Here is an 18,809-nt window from a genome sequence, read left to right as displayed (position 1 = left end):
TGTTCATGCACTTACTTATTTTCCGTTTTACTTACGTCTTATGTTCCCACGAGTCAATCAACTAATTTCTCCAGTTTCCCCTTTGTTACCATACTAAATTAATGCTGCACCTTTATGGCCAGAACAGGAATTTTTTACATTTGATGCTGCTTTTCACACCCACTCGTCAATGGGACCTTAGTGCTTTTGCATGACCTACTTATTTATTTATGTCTACAATAAGAAGCCACACAACCAAACATTCCTGCATATTCAATTCATATTGGGAAAATTACACAGTAATCAATTAGAGATTAACGATTATCAGTATTAATGATAACTCGCGGTAAAACTCTTGACGATTAGTATTACCTTTTCAAATTCAAATGAGTAACTTGTAAAAACGTGGTTGATAACGGCACAGAAGGCAATATTGTATCATAAATATCTCCACCCTGCGTCTATGATTTCATTTAAAATGTTTGGGACTCATGCAGATCTCAAACGCACAAAAGAAGTTTGTTTTGCATGATAGGTTCTACATACATGTTCGGCTGTTTTTGTCTACATAAAATTAGTGAGCTAAAAGGGTCCTTTCTATGAAAAATGTGTTTGTGTTTGTGGATATGTGTTGTAGTAATAATTTCCTCTTTATATGGAGTTAAAAAACCACCAAAACATAAACACTGTCTAGTTCAGGGGTCGAGAACATTTTTGGCTGAGAGAGCCATGAAAGCCAAATATTTCAAAATGTATTTCCGAGAGAGCCATATAATATTCGTTAACACTGAATACAACTAAATGCGTGCATTTTTAAGACCAAAATTTTTAGAGTATAATGAGTCTCTTATTATTTTTAATAACATTGTTATTCTAAAAGTTAACCAATAATAAATATAATACTTCTTACCATTATGCGACATCTTGAACAGATGTGATATAAAATGGATGGTTGGATTAAAATGTATGAGAATGTTTTATAAATTGAATGTTATTTTTAACACTGTGATTACCAGCGGAATTATTAATTACTTATCGTTTTAAGCTAAGATTTATCTGAGCCAGATGCAGTCATCAAAAGAGCCGCATCCAGCTCTAGAGCCACAGGTTCCCTACCCCTGGTCTAGTTAGACAGCATTAAAAGTTCCTGTTCATTTCAAAATAAGCTCTGTCTCACGGAGACGTAAAAACAAGCGCACCTTCTTACATACGTCACATACGTATACGCCCTCGCGGAGCAGAGAGGTAACACCATGGGTAATGTTAGCTGTGGTGGGAGTGGTAATACGAGAGAAAGAAGGTGCAAATCTGGTAACAAATGAAGGAAAAACTAATTCCCAAGAAAAACAGCACAGGGTCCATGGTCTGGCCGTGGTTTGGCTTCAAGTGGGAATATGTCGAACAGACAACCTTAATTTGTCAAGTATTCGGCAAATTCGTTGCAACAAAAAGTAGCATTGCTGCAAATATTTAGCATCATTTGAAAAGTCACCCGCTAGAGAATAAAGAGTGTTTGAAACTCTGCATGTCAACATCTCCGTTCCTTGCCACATCAACAAAATGCCAAGGCAACCATTTCTAGATCAACACCGTATGAAAAAAATTGTCAACAACAGAAGGAGAGAACATCCGCAGTAACCTACCACATAGCGAAGGACATACACTATTTGATTTCCTACTATGCAGCCTATTTGTATTTGACACTTATTGAAACATCTTGTGTGACATCATGCACAAAAGTGTACTTTATTTGTTTTAAACTATTGTAGTGGCGTTTTGTACAAAAAGTGCACTTTAATTTAGTGTTGTTTTGATATGTCATCTTAAGGACATCATGCACAAAAGTGCACTAAAAGCTTGTTTTAAAATGTCTCTGACAATCTTGCACTTTCTGTTTTAAAATGACATGAATGTTTGTGCCACTGCTTAATAACTGTTTAATAAATACAGTTTTGGTCAATTGATTTAGTTGTGATTTCCCTCTCTGCATGAAAGTTTAAAATGAGCATATATTAATGCAGTATGAACAAGAATGTTTTAATGTAGATGCATAGAGTCATTTGATTATATGCATCAAGTGTTCATTAGACTTAGACTTAGAGTTAGACAAACTTTAATGATCCACAAGGGTAATTTAAATTATTTAAGGCTAAAGTAAAATATCAAAATATATATGGTGTATCGTGACATGGCCTAAAAATATTGAGATATTAAAAAAAGGCCATATCGCCCAGCCCTAGTCACAATAGAGATAAGAGCATGGAAATTACAACTTCACATGTAGGTGTGAAAATAGAAGAAATCGAATTGACAAATCAGACTAATTCACTGCATAGAAACGTACTGGCAGTAAAAAGTGACATGACGTCAGAAAAGGCAGCACAAATCTTCAGTGATTACTTTCAGACTAGTATAAAATACATTTATATCATGTGATGCCACCTGTGTCATTAGAAATGTTCACATCTCAGCCTACAAGAATTCCACTTCCAACTGGAGAAAACATCATGTAGTAAATTGTATATCAATCAATCAATCAATCAATGTTTACTTATATAGCCCTAAATCACTAGTGTCTCAAAGGGCTGCACAAACCACTACGACATCCTCGGTAGGCCCACGTATATGATTTTTTATTCTTACATGCACACACACCAACTATGGCTGTAGTCCAAGAACCATAAAATTAGCTACTAAATTAATCAGAAGTTACTCACAAGTTACTGAATACTTCAGTAGTTTATTCATGGAATACTTGCTTACTCTTACTTAAGTAATCACTTTGATGACGACTTTTTACTTGAGTCATATTATTCTAAAGTAACCATACCCTGACCTGTGTACAATTTTTGGGTACTCTACCCACCTCTGCCAATCGATAGTCTTTTAAATTGCATTATATATATTTAATCCTGGATGGCTGATAACTTTTTACTGCGTAACCAGGACAAGACTGAAGATTTAGTCATTGGCCCTGAAATCCTGAGAGAGAAACACATATCAAAACTACAAGCATTGTCTTTAATTCCACCACTCCAAGTAAAAATATGAATGTCGTTTTCGACACTGAGATTAGTTTTATACCACATATTATAAATGTTACAAAAACACACTTTTTATCATCTTTAGAATAGAGCCGGAGTTTGCCCAACTCTCTCTAAGGGCAACACAGAGACGCTAATTCATTATTTTATTACAAGTGGTATGGACTACAGTAATGCCCTGCTTTATTGTATTCCTAAAAAGGTTATTGCCCCTTTACAATAACTCCAAAATTCAGCTGCATGTACCCTGACGAAGACCAGAATTACATTACATATTACACCAGTTTCAAAATCTCTCCATTGGCCCCATGTGCGTTTCAGGGTCGAGTTTAAGGTTCTTCTTATGGTTTTTAAAGGTTTTTATGATATTGGGTGTTCTTATTTTTCAGATTTACATTTACCCTGCAAACCTTCACGGACCCTGAGATCCTCTGGCACTTGTCTCCTAATTATTCCAAGAATCAGGACACAAAGTCACAGGATGGTAACTTTCCACTATTATGGCCCCTGTCAAAAGTACAGCTTGCTGGAGGACCCCTAAGGACTGCAGGGAATGTTCATGTTTTAAAGAGTAAGCTTAAGACCCAACCTTTTTGGTTTGGCTTTTACGCAATAATCATTAATTCTATCGAAGTTATTCTTACTTAACTTTTTATCATATTAGTTATGCTAGACATTATTTAGTTTTGTCTATTTATATATACTCTGTATACATTTTTCTCTTGTTACTTGTATTTTGTCCTTTATTCCAACTCATGGTTCTTACTAATTTTACAAGTTTTATAATTTTTACTTTTCAGCGTTCCTCAGACGGAGCCATTTGTATCAGTGGTTATCGGCCATGGCTGTGGGGGCGCTGTGTGTCAGCGTCCTGGTGGCCGTGTTCTGGTGATGTCCTTGTGCAGATGGCTCTTGTAATAGTGTTTATTCACCTGGGTCCTCTGTATTCAGCCATGCATTCAGTTGTGTGTGTGTGTGTGTGTGTGTGTGTGTGTGTGTGTGTGTGTGTGTGTGTGTGTGTGTGTGTGTGTGTGTGTGTGTGTGTGTGATGATGAGTGATGTGGTTCCTCAGGGTATTGTTTTCAAATCTGTAAAGCACTTTGTGTTGCTTTCCTTTTACCGTATTTTTCGGATTATAAATTGCTCCGGAGTACACATTGCACCAGCCGAAAATGCATAATAAATAAGGAAAAAAACAAATATACGTCGCACTGGAGTATAAGTCGCATTTTTGGGGGAAATATATTTGATAAAATCCAACACCAAGAATAGACATTTGAAAGGCAATTTAAAATAAATAAAGAATAGTGAACAACAGGCTGAATAAGTGTACGTAATATGATGCATAAATAACCAACTGAGAACGTGCCTGGTATGTTAAAATAACTATAACATATAGAACATGCTATGTGAATTGTCTTGCCCAAGGACACAACATAAAATGTTGTTGAAACAAATTCTCACACCTCTAGAAGACAACAGGGCAACTTGCAATACTTGCATTAGAGAAAATACTACCAGAAATATTAGCAGACACAGCACAGCATGTGATGATGTTGAATGAATGACGCGTTTTTGATCCCGTCAGAGAAAGGACTAAATTACCATCTGCAGCAAAATCAGCAAGTCATCTGTTGTTATTACTACAGGTGACTACCAACCTCAGACTGCCTATCATGTTAAAATTAACTGTCAAGGTGAAATGTATGTGTCTGAAGCATCACAAGATGAGAAATCAGTTTGCACACCACTTTCTTAAGAGGTGTTCTCCAAAACTGGAGAAGCCATGATTAGTCATAAATATCACATATGGTTCCTAAAAACGCTAATATGCTTACTTTCTGCAAATCTTACATAGTTGATGTTTGAAAAACTTCTACTTAACTTTTGAGCACTCAGCATATACTGTTCATACATTTTAAAAAGTAATTTATTTTATTCCTAAAAATGTGAATCATGTTTCTTAACATTTTTGTGTAGCCGTCATTTGTCCTAGAATAATTTATGTTGTATTTTGTTTATTACTACAGTAGAATATTTATTTTATTATTATCAAAATATTTTTTCTGTCATTCCTCTACAGTTGTAGATATTTTTAGACCTCACTGTGGTGTGTGTATACCGTAGTTTTCGGATTAAAAGTCGCTCCGGAGTATACACCGCACCGGCCAAAAATGCATAATAAAGAAGGAAAAAAACATATATACGACGCACTATAGTATAAGTCGCATTTTTGGGGGAAATTTATTTGATAAAATCCAACACCAAGAAAAGACATTTGAAAGGCAATTTAAAATAAATAAAGAATAGTGAACAACAGGCTGAATAAGTGTACGTTATATGATGCATAAATAACCAACGGAGAACGTGCCTGGGGATAGGTTGATTGGCAACACTAAATGGTCCCTAGTGTGTAAATGTGAGTGTGAATTTTGTCTGTCTATCTGTGTTGGCCCTGTGATGAGGTGGCGACTTGTCCAGGGTGTAATCCGCCTTCCGCTCGATTGTAGCTGAGATAGGCACCACCGCCCCCCGCAACCCCAAAGGGAATAAGCGGTAGAAAATGAATGGATGGATGGATTATGGTAAGAGTCATTCAATTAACTATAACATATAGAACATGCTATACGTTTACCAAACAATCTGTCACTCCTAATCGATAAATCCCATGAAATCTTCTTCCTCTTGTCATTTTCTGCTGCATATTTCACTACGTCCAGCTTGTAATCTGCAATACATGATCTCCTTCTTGGTGCCATTTTTATTCAGCCCTTCTCAGTTTTTATAAGTTACCGCCAACGTTGAAATGATCAACATTAATAGCTACGGCAGTAGCATATAGCATATAGCAGTTAGCATCCAATGACCCACAATGCACTTCTGCCATGACCCTCCCTCGTCGAATTCTTATTGGTTAACGTGTGTGTGACGATTGCTGACGTGTGTGTGACGATTGCTGAAATTTTCTTCGTCTCTTCCGAGAATTAGCTAAATAATATAATTTGATATTTTATGGTAATGTGTTAATAATTTCACACATAAGTCGCTCCGGAGTATATGTCGCACCCCCGGCCAAACTATAAAAACAATCCGAAAAATACGGTACTTATTTATTTTTATGAACTAAAAAAAGTTGATGGTAATTAACTTGTTTGCTATCATTTTATCCAAATGAGAATTAATGAGAGAATCAATAAAGAACCGAACCATTAAGCAGAATCGAAAGTGGAATCAGAGTTGTAAAAATCTTATCAATTCCTATCCCTCGACAGACTACAATATTGGGGAACTGTACTAGACAAATTTATGAGCTCATTTTCAGATATACTGGATGAGTTGGTTGACATACAGTACATGGGTTGTCGTTATAAGACTTACCGGTAATTTGGTCACACTGTACTTCTTTACCTATAGGGATCATTAAAGTACTTTCTTTACTTTCTTTTTTGTTGTTGTTGTTATTTACAATTTCCTTCGATCCTAACAGAGAGCAATAATCCTGTTTCTGTTTTACCCCGAATATTAATCACTGTGTAAGCCTGTGTGTGTGCGTGTGGTTGCATTTCTTACCCTGCCAATGATGGGCACCAGGTGATGTTCGCACATGGAGAACACGTCTATGTCTTTGACGATCACCATCTCGTCGTGGTCCTCATCAAAGATGGCATCGTTGAGCACATCTGCACGGAAAAACAATAGGAGTATCAACCAAACTCTCATTTGACAATTTAAATACATTTTAGGCAGTGTTCAAACATTCAACCATTTGTCAGGTTTTACTTGTACCTCAACTTTGTCACTGTGGTTATCTTGAAAGTGTGTATTTGTCTGCACAGACATCAGCTACTAATGATAGTGATGCTTCCATACGCTGCTGCTGCTTTATTGCTTTTTTTATTTATTTATTTTTCTTCATTTTCTTTTTGGTCACCGGGGTTTCATTCAATAAAGTGCTTTATGGGTTTGTGACGGCGCAGACTCCTCACAGCCATACCTTGGCAGGTTTTAATTTCCTGACTGACAATCAGTTAAAGGCGGTAGAAAAAAAAACACACCAGGAGACGGGACTTGTTGCTGCTGCGTATTACAGGACTGTGAGTAAACACAAAGTCAGTTAGGAAAATAATACAATCATGGTGGCACATTAAATTGTTCTTGAACAAATGTGTTTGTTTTCACGGTCTAACACACACACACACACACACACACACACAAACAAAGCACACACAGAAGAGAAAGCGCAGTAAATACAGTAAATTGATTCTCTGCAGATAAGGTGCTTAGCATCAATGCTAAAACTTTGCATATTTATAGAATTATTATCTAATTAACAAATAACTTTTAGTATTTCTTTATGTGGAGTTTATCCTCCCTAAGCTTGTACTGTACGGATTTTTGTCTTCATCCCACATTCCGAAAAAACGCATTTTAAATTTATATTTTTAAGATGTTACTTGTGTCCTAACTGGAACTGTCGTGTGGATTGTTTTCCTGTGGTGCAAAGCGATTGGAGCGGACACGGCGTGAAGGTAAAGACATCTTTTAATTCTACTATAAAAAGGAACAAACAAAAGGCGCACACAAGGCGGAGAACAAACTTGGCTATGTAAACAAAACTATTTCTATAACGTAAACTATGGACATGAAAACAAAACTTTAAATTAATGCCATGAATACCGATAACTTCTTTGATTGAGATATGGGCATGGATCATCGGCAAGGATTACAAAGGTGTGTAGAAGGTGACTGCCTGGCAACTACAGGTTTAAATAATGCTGTGGTGATTAGCAGGTGCATGAGTCCAAATGAACCAGGTGTGTGACATGACAGGTGAACTGATTTGTTGGCATGGTGACAAAAACAAACAAGAGTGCCCAATGAATCCAAAACAAAACAGAACGTGACCACAAAACATGACAATGTGTTAACAAAAATCACATAATTTTAATTCAATCCAATAAAAGAAAATACAGCAACCCAAAATCCATTTCAAATCCATGTTTACAGTACTTACAAATTTACAAGACAATTGAGAAGTGTAGCAAAAGTCACGAGTAAAACAGCCAGTCCAGGGTTCCTGCTTCACACAGATCTAAATACACACACACACACAGTATTACACACACACTCATCTGGATACGCACACACAGATTGTATAACAAGCACATAAATCTGGATACACATACTCACACATCTTTCTTGGCAAAAGTGTCGCAAACGTCATGTGTAAAAAGACAGCCTATCTACTGTTCCTGCCTCACACCAATTTAATTAAGGACACACACATTTTTTTACACACACACACAGATTGAAATACAGACAGACAGATTGTTTTATACCTACAGACAAATCATATTATGGACACACAAATTAAAACACGCACACAGATCGATAAACAAACAGACAAATTAATACACAGACACCTAAATTGGATTACAGAAGCACAGATTGAGCTATGTGTTTGCTAATAATTTTGCCACAATAATACTTCCTTACTTGATACACAGTACTGTGTATTGTAGATTAAAAAGAGGCCCCAAAACACTGCCATGGGGGACCAGTGTTAAGACTTTCAAGATAGTTAGATTTGGTGCCATATGCACAGTTTTCTATAAAACAAATACAACTGAAAACAAAATACTGCTTCCTGTAAAAAAAATACAACCAGTCAATTTGGCTAAAAGAACACTGTGGCTAGCTATTTTAAAAGCATTTTTACATTCTAAAAATACAGCAGCTACACTACAAGTGCATTTTGGTCACGTAGGATGTAAGGATGTGAGAGAATTGTGTCAGTTCAATTGTTTTGACACATTTCTCATCTACCTTGGAAATTACAGAGAGAACACTGATTGGTCAATAGTCGATTATTTCTGTTTTATCACGAGTCTTTACATGACACTTTGTTAAAATATTAATTTATCAAATGTGTGATGATTAGAAGTAAGGAATCATTGCAAATTTTAAAAGTCTATGTCTATCCTGTAGACATCGTTTGAAAATATGATGCACCCATCAATCGGCTAATTATCATGATAAAGTATGAGATCGGCTATTGCCGATTAACGCCTTTCAATGACAATCACAAAAGTCAATCCTCTCTGGCTGATACTTTGTTTACTTTTCATCTCTCGACTGAAAAAGGCGGTGAGCAGATGATTGTGTATCTCCACAAATAGTGTGGAGCCACTCCCATAAATTAATAATCTTCATCTCTATTGTGGCAAATAAACTACATTTCTTAGTACACTCAAAGTTCAATATAACGCGGCCATTGGGGTTCATTAAATACAGACCGCGTTATTCCCAAGATGGCGTTATATAGAAATTCTTATTTTTTTCACCCTTTTCTTTTTAAAAAATTCTATAAAATGATCTTCAAACCAGACATGACATGAATGGTGGATTGTGCTCCCACATCACAGGATTACTCAGATGGCTAGCTGCAAAATTTTTTGATTGATTGACTGATTGAAACTTTCATTAGTAGATTGCACAGTACAGTACATATTCCGTACAATTGACCACTAAATGGTAACATCCGAATAAGTTTTTCAACTTGTTTAAGTCGGGGTCCACGTTAATCAATTCACTAGCGGGGCTAGGCGAGTTACCAAATAATGCTATTAGGTAACAGTTGAAGAGAAAGTGAAAAAAAATACAAATAGACGGAATAAAAATTGAAAGAGTAAATGATACCAAATTTCTAGGTACAATGATTGATGATAAATTGAACTGGAAATCTCATGTACAAAATATAAAAAATAAAGTTGCAAGAAACACGTCAATAATGAATAAAACAAAACATGTTCTAGACCCTGTGATGAGGTGGCGACTTGTCCAGGGTGTACCCGCCGTCCGCCCGATTGTAGCTGAGATAGGCACCAGCGCCCCCCGCGACCCCAAAGGGAATAAGCGGTAGGAAATTGATGGATTGATGTATGTTCTTGACCAAAAATCACTTCATATTCTCTATTGCTCACTAGTGTTACCATATCTGAGTTACTGTGTAGAAATACGGAGAAATAATTACAAAAGTACACTTCATTCACTAACGGTGTTACAAAAAAGATCAGTTAGAATAATACATAATGTTGGGTATAGAAAACATGCAAATCCTTTATTTATTGAATCAAAGATACTGAAATTTCAAAATATAGTAAACAGCTAAAATGATACAAAAAGCAAACTATAACCTGCTACCCAAGAATATACAAACCCCGTTTCCACATGAGTTGGGAAATTGTGTTAAATGTAAATATAAACGGAATACTATGATTTGCAAATCATTTTCAACCCATATTCAGTTGAATATGCTACAAAGACAACATATTTCATGTTCAAACTGATGACATTTTTTTTTTTGCAAATAAATGTTTATCAGTTTGAACATAAAAGGTTCAAACTGATAAACGTGATGAGAACAACACGTGACAAAGAAGTTGGGAAAGGTGGCAATAAATATTGATAAAGTTGAGAAATATTCATCAAACACTTATATGCAACATCCCACAGGTGTGCAGGCTAATTGGGAACAGGTGGGTGCCATGATTGGGTATAAAAGCAGCTTCCATGAAATGCTAAGTAATTCACAAACAAGGATGGGGCGAGGGTCACCACTTTGTAAGCAAATTGTCAAACAGTTTTAGAACACCATTTCTCAACGAGCTATTGCAAGGAATTTAGTGATTTTACCATCTACGGTCCGTAAAATCATCAAAAGGTTCAGAGAATATGGAGAAATCACTGCACGTAAGCGATGACATTACGGACCTTTGATCCCTCAGGCGGTACTGAAAAAACGACATCAGTGTGTAAAGGATATCACCATATGGGCTCAGGAACACTTCATAAAACTACAGTCAGTAACTACAGTTGATTGCTACATCATAAGTGCAAGTTAAAACTCTGCTATGCAAAGCAAAACCCATTTATCAACAACATCCACACAAGCCGCCGGCTTCCCTGGGTCTGAGATCATCTAAGATGGACTGATGCAAAGTGGAAAGGTGTTCTGTGGTCTGACGAGTCCACATTTCAAATGATATTTGGAAACTATGGACGTGGTGTCCTCCAGAACAAAGAGGAAAAAAAAACATCCGGATTGTTATCGGTGCAAAGTTCAAAAGCCAGCATCTGTGATGGTATGGGGGTGCATTAGTGCCCAAGCCATGGGTAACTTACACATCTGTAAAGGCACCATTAATGCTGAATGGTCCATACAGGTTTTGGAGCAACTAATGTTGTCATCCAAGCAACGTTATTATGGATGCCCCTGCTTATTTCAGTCAGACAATGCCAAGCCACATGTTACAACAGCGTGGTTTCATAGTAAAAGAGTGCGGGTACTTTCCTGGCCAGACTGCAGTCAAGATCTGTCTCCCATCGAAAATGTGTGGCGCATTAGGACGCGTAAACTGTTGAACGACTAAAGCTCTACATAAAACAAGAATGGGAAAGAATTCCACGTTCAAAGCTTCAACAATTAGTTTCTTCATTTCCCAAACATTTATTGAGTGTTGTTAAAAGAAAAGGTGATGTAACACAGTGATGAACATGTCCTTTCCCAACTACTTTGGCATGTGTTGCAGCCATAAAATTCTAAGTTAATTATTATTTGCATAAAAAAAATTTAAGATTATGAGTTAGAACATCAAATATCTTGTCTTTGTAGTGCATTCAATTGAATATGGGTTGAAAAGGATTGCAAATCATTGTGTTCCGTTTATATTTACATCCAACACAATTTCCCAACTCATATGGAAACGGGGTTTGTACAGTTGAACATTTACAGTTAAATGGTCTGTTTTCAACTTGCTCAAAGTGACATTTTTTAAACCAAAAATTATAACAACACCAACATTACTACTGGTTTAACAAACCATATATATATTTTTAAGTTTCTATATTTTCCTGAATCGCTATTCATATTCTAAAAATGCAGACATGGTAGGTAGCACTGAGTTGAACCCTTTTTGTGCCACAGGTGGTCAAAGGATTGCCAATTTAAAATCAGCTACTCTGCCAGAGGAAGTATGCTACCGGGGTGACACTGTAATAAAGTGGTAATTGGGTTTGGAGAGTGTTCTTGTTGTCAATCAGAATGGGTGGCAGCTAATAACACCTCGCTAATACCAAAGTCATTTTTACAAAAGTAAAGCATGACTGGTGGCTGCTAGTGTTTGTTTTCTAACAGGATTCCAGATACTCCAAATGACTTATGAAAACATAAAGCACATGTTTCAGAGGTACATCATTGCAACTGTGTGCACCTGTACAATTACAGTGCATACATACATGGCACGTACACAGAGAGTCACACTCTGACGGCTGGCGTACGTGGTCTGGTCAAGCCAAACCAAATAAAAGGCAGCTGGATGTCATCTTAGATCCTGCAGGTTGGCGTCAGGTAATGACAGTTTTACTCATCATCTATTCATATGTTTGACACATGTGCACTACAATGCACTTCGTCAGTGCATTCGGAAAGTATTCACAGCGCTTTACTTTTTTTAACCTTTTGTTATGTTATAGCCGTATTCTAAAATAGAATATCGTATTATTCGGAATATAAGTCGCACCGGAGTATACAGTAAGTCGCACCTGCCGAAAATGAATAAAAAAGAAGGAAAAATACATATACACGTCGCACTGGAGTATAAGTCGCATTTTTGGGGGAAATTTATTAGATAAAATCCAACAAGAACAGACATTTGGAAGGCAATTTGAAATAAATAAAGAATAGTGAACAACAGGCTGAATAAGTGTACGTTATATGACGCATAAATAACCAACTGAGAAGGTGCCTGGTATGTTAGCGTAACATATTATGGTAAGAGTCATTCAAATAACTATAACATATAGAACATGCATTTATATTCATCTCCTTAGCAACTACCTGGGCGTGGAGATGCAACCGTACGGTTGACTAGCCTCTCCCGGCAGCACGTTGTTCAAGCACCCATTTGTGAATTCGTTCCTCGAGCTGTGGCCACCTAGCTTTTTGCCCGCGATTAGCTTTTTTAGTTTTCTTCATTTCAGTAATAGTAGTCTCCACTTTTCGCCAGTCCCTTACAAGTTTCTCGTTTACTCCAAACTTTCTTTCTGCTGCTTGATTGCCGTTTCCTGCTGCGTATTTCACTACTTCCAACTTGTAACCTGCAGTATATGCTTTCCTTTTCGGTGCCATTTTTGTTCAGCCCTTTGTTTTTGTAAGTTAGCGTCAATGTATCGTAGCAGGTAGCGTCTTCTTTCCCACAATGCACTTCTGCCATGACCCGCTTCCGCCGAATTTTCATTGGTTGACATGTGTGTGACGATTGCTGTAGCATCTTCTTTTCCACAATGCATTTCTGCCATGACCCGCCTCCGCCGAATTTTATTGGTTGACGTGTGTGTGTGGCGATTGGTGACATCCGGCTAGTCTCATACGTGAATTAGATAAATAATATTTGATATTTTACGGTAATATGTTAATAATTTCACACATAAGTCGCTCCGGAGTATACGCCGCACTCCCGGCCAAACTATGAAAAAAACTGCAACTTATATTCCGAAAAATACGGTACATGCATTTTTGTTCTCCAAACATTACAGACACTATCCCATAATGACAATGTGAAAAAAACGTTTTATTTTTTTATTTTTGCAAATTTATAAAAATGTGACGTGGCTCGGCTGGGGGCAACACGGTGTAAGAGGGGTTAGTGCTCCTGCCTCACCATATGAAGGTCCTGAGTAGTACTGGGTTCAATCCCGGGCTCGGGATCTTTCTGTGTGGAGTTTGCGTGGGTTCCCTCCGAGTACTCCGGCTTCCTCCCACCCCCAAAAACATGCACCTGGGCATAGGTTGATTGGCAACACTAAATTGGCCCTAGTGTGTGAGTGTGAGTGTGAATGTTGTCTGTCTATCTGTGTTGGCCCTGCGATAAGGAGGAGACTTGTCCAGGGAGTACGCTGCCTTCCGTCCGAATGCAGCTGAGATAGGTTCCAGCACCCCCTGCCACCCCAAAAAAAGGGACAGGTGATAAAGTACTATCTATCTATCTATCTATCTATCTATCTATCTATCTATCTATCTATCTGTCTATCTAGAAAATGGATGGATGAATGGATGGATGGATGGATGGATGGATGACTTGGTTGGTAGAGTGGCCGTGCCAGCAACTTGAGGGTTCCAGGTTCGATCCCCGCTTTAGCCATCGCTGCAGTTGTGTCCTTGAGCAAGACACTTTATTCACCTGTTCCTACTGCCACCCACATTGCTTTAAATGTAGCTTAAAGATGTACAGTATATAATAGGATTCACTATGTTAAGTGCTTTGAGTCTCTCGTGAAAAATAGCGCTATATAATTCATTTCACTTCACTTAAGTATTCAAAGCCTTTGCTCAATACTGTGTGCCTTTGGCAGCATTTACAGCCACTAGTAATTTTGTATACGCTGGTACAAGCTTGGCGCACTTATCTTTGGGCAAAGTATTGAGCAAGGGCTGTGAATACATACCGTATTTTTCGGATTATAAATCGCTCCGGAGTATACGTCGCACCGGCCGAAAATGCATAATTAAGAAGGAAAAAAACATATATACGTCGGACTGGAGTATAAGTCGCATTTTTGGGGGATAAAATCCAACACCAGGAATAGACATATGCAAGGCAATTTAAAATAAATAAAGAATAGTGAACAACAGGCTGAATAAGTGTACGTTATCCATTTTCTACCGTTTATTCCCTTTTGGGGTTGCGGGGGGCGCTGGCGCCTATAAGTGTACGTTATATGACGCATAAATAACCAACTGAGAAGGTGCCTGGTATGTTAACGTAACATCTTATGGTAAGAGTCATTCAAATAACTATAACATATAGACAGGGGTCGGCAACCCGTGGCTCCGGAGCCACATGAGGCTCTTTGATCTGTTTGATGTGGCTCAGCTGCTAAATTTCCGACCCCAACGATTATTCCGGGAGGTTTCCGGATTTTTGTGCATCTCTCAGAAATCACCCGGGGATAACATTCTCCAATTTTCACCTAGACTTCAATATTAAGGGTGTGCAGTGATATCAATGCCTTTAACACCCTCTACAACATGTCATCGCACCCGCTTTTACACCACGCAATCTGCATGCCAAATGGTCACATTTTATATTCAGCCTCTGTTAACACACGAAAGAGACTGCAGCGCATACTAAGTCAACAGCCATACAGGTTATACTGAGGGTTGTAATATAAACAACTTTAACACTGTTACTAATATGTGCCACACTGTGAACCCACACCAAACAAGAATGACGGAAACATTCGGGAGAACATCGGCACTGTAACACAACATAAACACAAAAGAACAAACACCCAGAATCCCATGCATCCCTACTCTTCTGGGCTACATTATTCACCCCCCCCCCTCCCCACACCAACCCCGCCCACCTCAACCAACGCACGGAGGGGGTGGGTGGGATTTGGTGCTAGCGGGGCTGTATAACGTAGCCCGGAAGAGTAGGGATGCATGGGATACTGGGTATTTGTTTTTTTGTGTTTACGTTGTGTTACAGTGCCGATGTTCTCTCGAAATGTGTTTGTCATTCTTGATCGGTGTGGGTTCACAGTGTGGTGCATATTAGTAACAGTGTTAAAGTTGTTTAAACGGGCACTCTCAGTGTGACCTGCATGGCTGTTAAACAAGTATGCCTTGCAATCATTAGCGTGTGTCTGCAGAAGCCTCATACGACATGTGACTGGGCTGGCAAGCTGATTGAACGTGTTGTAGAGGGCGCCCAAGGTAGCGCCTTTATAGGATGCCTTTTTTTATTGTTGTTCGAGGGAAATCCAGCAAACATTGGTGAGAATAGTTGATCTAACTTTCGGTAGTCTCTCGGAACATCCGGGAGGGTTGGCCAATGTGGTGCTGTCAAGCGGCATTCATATAAAACTCGCGGGCCCCACTGTCAATAAATGTTCATATTAAAGTGCGGGCCGTGTGTCTGAGACCTCTGGTTTATACATAGCACAAAGTAAACGAAACTCTGTAAGCAGTGTTATTTCATTTTAAATTTCTAAAGAGTTTTGTGGCTCCCATTGTTTTCTTTATTTTTTTGAAACAGGTCAAAATGGCTCTTTGAGTGGTAAAAGTGGCCGATCCCTGCTATACGTTTACAAAACAATCTGTCACTCCTAATCGATAAATCCCATGAAATCTTCTTCCTCGATGTCGCTTCTAAAGAACTCTGCCAACTCCAAAGGTATGCGCCGCTTCCTCTTGTCGTTTTCTGCTGCATATTTCACTACGTCCAGCTTGTAATCTGCAGTACATGATTTTCTTTTCGGTCCAATTGTTGTTCAGCCCTTCTCAGTTTTTATAAGTTACCGCCAACGATGAAATGATCCATTTTAATAGCTACGGCGGTAGCATATAGCAAATAGCAGTTAGCATTCCATGACCCACAATGCACTTCTGCCATGACCCTCCCCCGCCGAATTCTTATTTGTGAAGATTGTTGCTATTTTCTTCGTCTCTTCAGCGAATGAGATAAATAATATTATTTCATATTTTACGGTAATGTGTTAATAATTTCACACATAAGTCGTTCCGGAGTGTATGTCGCAGCCCCAAACTATGAAAAAAAACTGCGACCGAAAAATACGGTACATATATCCACATGTGAATTAGAATTTTTTGCTGAAATAGGCAGCAGCGACCCACCATGACCCCAAAAGGGAAAAGCGGTAGGAAATGGATGGATGGATATATTTCTAATACATTTGCAAAAAAAAAAAAAAAAAAACTCTTCACACTGTCATTGTGGGGTATTGTATGTACACTTATGGACTTCTTTTTATTGTCATTCAAATTTGGACTTTACAGTACAGATAAGAACATAGAAATTTAAGAACAAAATTAATTTATTCCCTTTTGGAATAAGGATGTAACATAACAAAATGTATAAAAAGTGAATCGCTCTGAATATTTTCCGGATGTTGTATTTTATTTAATTTTAGCTACTTAGTTTTGGTGATGAGGTTTTATTGGGAGGAAACAACAATACCAGTTGTCATTACTTAAATGGGTCATCGTAGAAAACATCACTTGATTCAGTTAGCATAATTGTTGGAAGTAAAAACGCGTCACATCTTTTACATCATTCTTTTCACATGTTTTCTTTCTTGTAAATGGCATAGCATGCTATCGCAAGGCAAAGTTTTGTTACGCAGTGTTAGCTGTTACAATAATAACGTCGCTACAGCTTGGTTATTGTGCAGGTTATGAAACATAAATAAAGTATTGTTGGCGGTTTCTTGATGCATTTTTAGAGTGATTTAGAGGCTGAATGGATTGCTCCTATTAGTTGCATTGAATATGTGTTCTTGTCTCTCATAAGGATTGTGATAATATTGGCAAAATATTATTGCAATAATCACGAACACACATAGATGAATCATACAATTCAATTTGACAAGCCCTTTGACCGTAACCTCTATACGAACAGTGATCCGATCAATACATGCGTCAATACAAAAAAAGTGATGAGACCGCGACTGATGTGCTCGCTGGCAAGTTTCACTCCAAAATACAGCCTGAAAAAACATTAAATACAACTGTTAACAAGCTGTGTGCAAAAAAAAGACATGCATTTAAGTAAACTGTTTAAAAACATTCCTGGATGAGAGTCTGACAATAAAATTGCATTTGTGTATAAATGTTTTTGTTTTTAAATAATTTGACAAGCCTATAATAAATATGAGCTACAACTTTTAGAAGCTGGGTGCGAAGCAGATCCAACTCTAGATAAACCAAGAACATAATAGAACAATCACTTACTGTGCAATGTCTGCTCTCACAATGATGCTGACTGATGGGATGTTTATGTCTTTGAGCGCAAGACTTGTGTTCCCTGTTTAGATGATTAAGTCATCATATTCCTAAAAGGTGGGTGCAAACAACAGTATGGTCCTAATGGGCCACAGTGGTATGTCACTGTAGGTACACCCCACTTTTCATACACATGTCCGTTTTATGATGAACATTGTCCCCAAAATGTTGTATATAATCTCTGTTGTTATACGGCCAAACATTACGCGTAACAAACTTGTGAATGCCAACAATTGCATAAAGAAGGTAAGCAACACTATTGAATTGAATTAATTACTTCTTATGGGAAAAATTGCTTCGGTTATGGTTTTCTTTTGACCCTTTGGAACATAAAAAGAAAAAAAAAAAGAAAAGAAGAACACGGTATCCACTGTATTGTGGTATTTATATATTTCTAAAAGTTTGTAAAAAAAAGTCTGTGTGTGTGTGTTTTATTCTGATTATAATCATGATCAAATAATTACAGGACAAATTATTCACAGATCTTGAAAAACTTCAAGTAAAAAAACAATACTATCCAGTATTTACTTGGTATCCAGTCCAAATACTATCCAGTATTTACTTGGTATCCAATCCAAATCTGCAGTATTCACCAACTCTTAAAGGCAATATGCAATGTTCTGTTTTTGTATCCTAGACTTTTATTGCTTGGGACCATATCTGTACCTTTCGGACGGGGGAGAAAAAAAACCTATAGTAAAACTGAACTCTAATAAGGGCGCCAGGAAATAAAATGTATAAATGCAGTTTGAAATCAATTGTAAAATACTTTATCAAGCCAAGTGTCTTCCACATGTATCTGATTGCATATCTGATAATCACAATTTAAAATACTAATATCCTTCCAATACAGCACACATGAGAGCAGTGGTGTGTGTGTGCCGTAATCTCTGTTATTTTTGGGTTTGTTTTTTATTAAT

The 18,809-nt window shown here is 37.6% G+C and overlaps 1 protein-coding gene across 4 annotated transcripts in view; it reads right to left on the bottom strand.

The window, feature by feature from the left end:
* The window catches only part of gch1 (GTP cyclohydrolase 1), a 74,543-nt gene that overhangs the window by 30,509 nt on the left and 25,225 nt on the right, over positions 1–18,809 (bottom strand). For all 4 annotated transcript variants that reach the window (XM_061887164.1, XM_061887165.1, XM_061887166.1 and 1 more), the window contains one exon: positions 6,594–6,703. In XM_061887164.1, the coding sequence (XP_061743148.1) occupies positions 6,594–6,703 (110 nt within the window). The remainder of the gene's footprint in view (positions 1–6,593; positions 6,704–18,809) is intronic.

The sequence above is a fragment of the Nerophis ophidion genome, linkage group LG25 (assembly GCF_033978795.1).
Source record: "Nerophis ophidion isolate RoL-2023_Sa linkage group LG25, RoL_Noph_v1.0, whole genome shotgun sequence".
NCBI lineage: Eukaryota > Metazoa > Chordata > Actinopteri > Syngnathiformes > Syngnathidae > Nerophis > Nerophis ophidion.
Note: the sequence above shows the minus strand (reverse complement) of the source record. Positions and strands in the feature narration are given on the sequence as shown.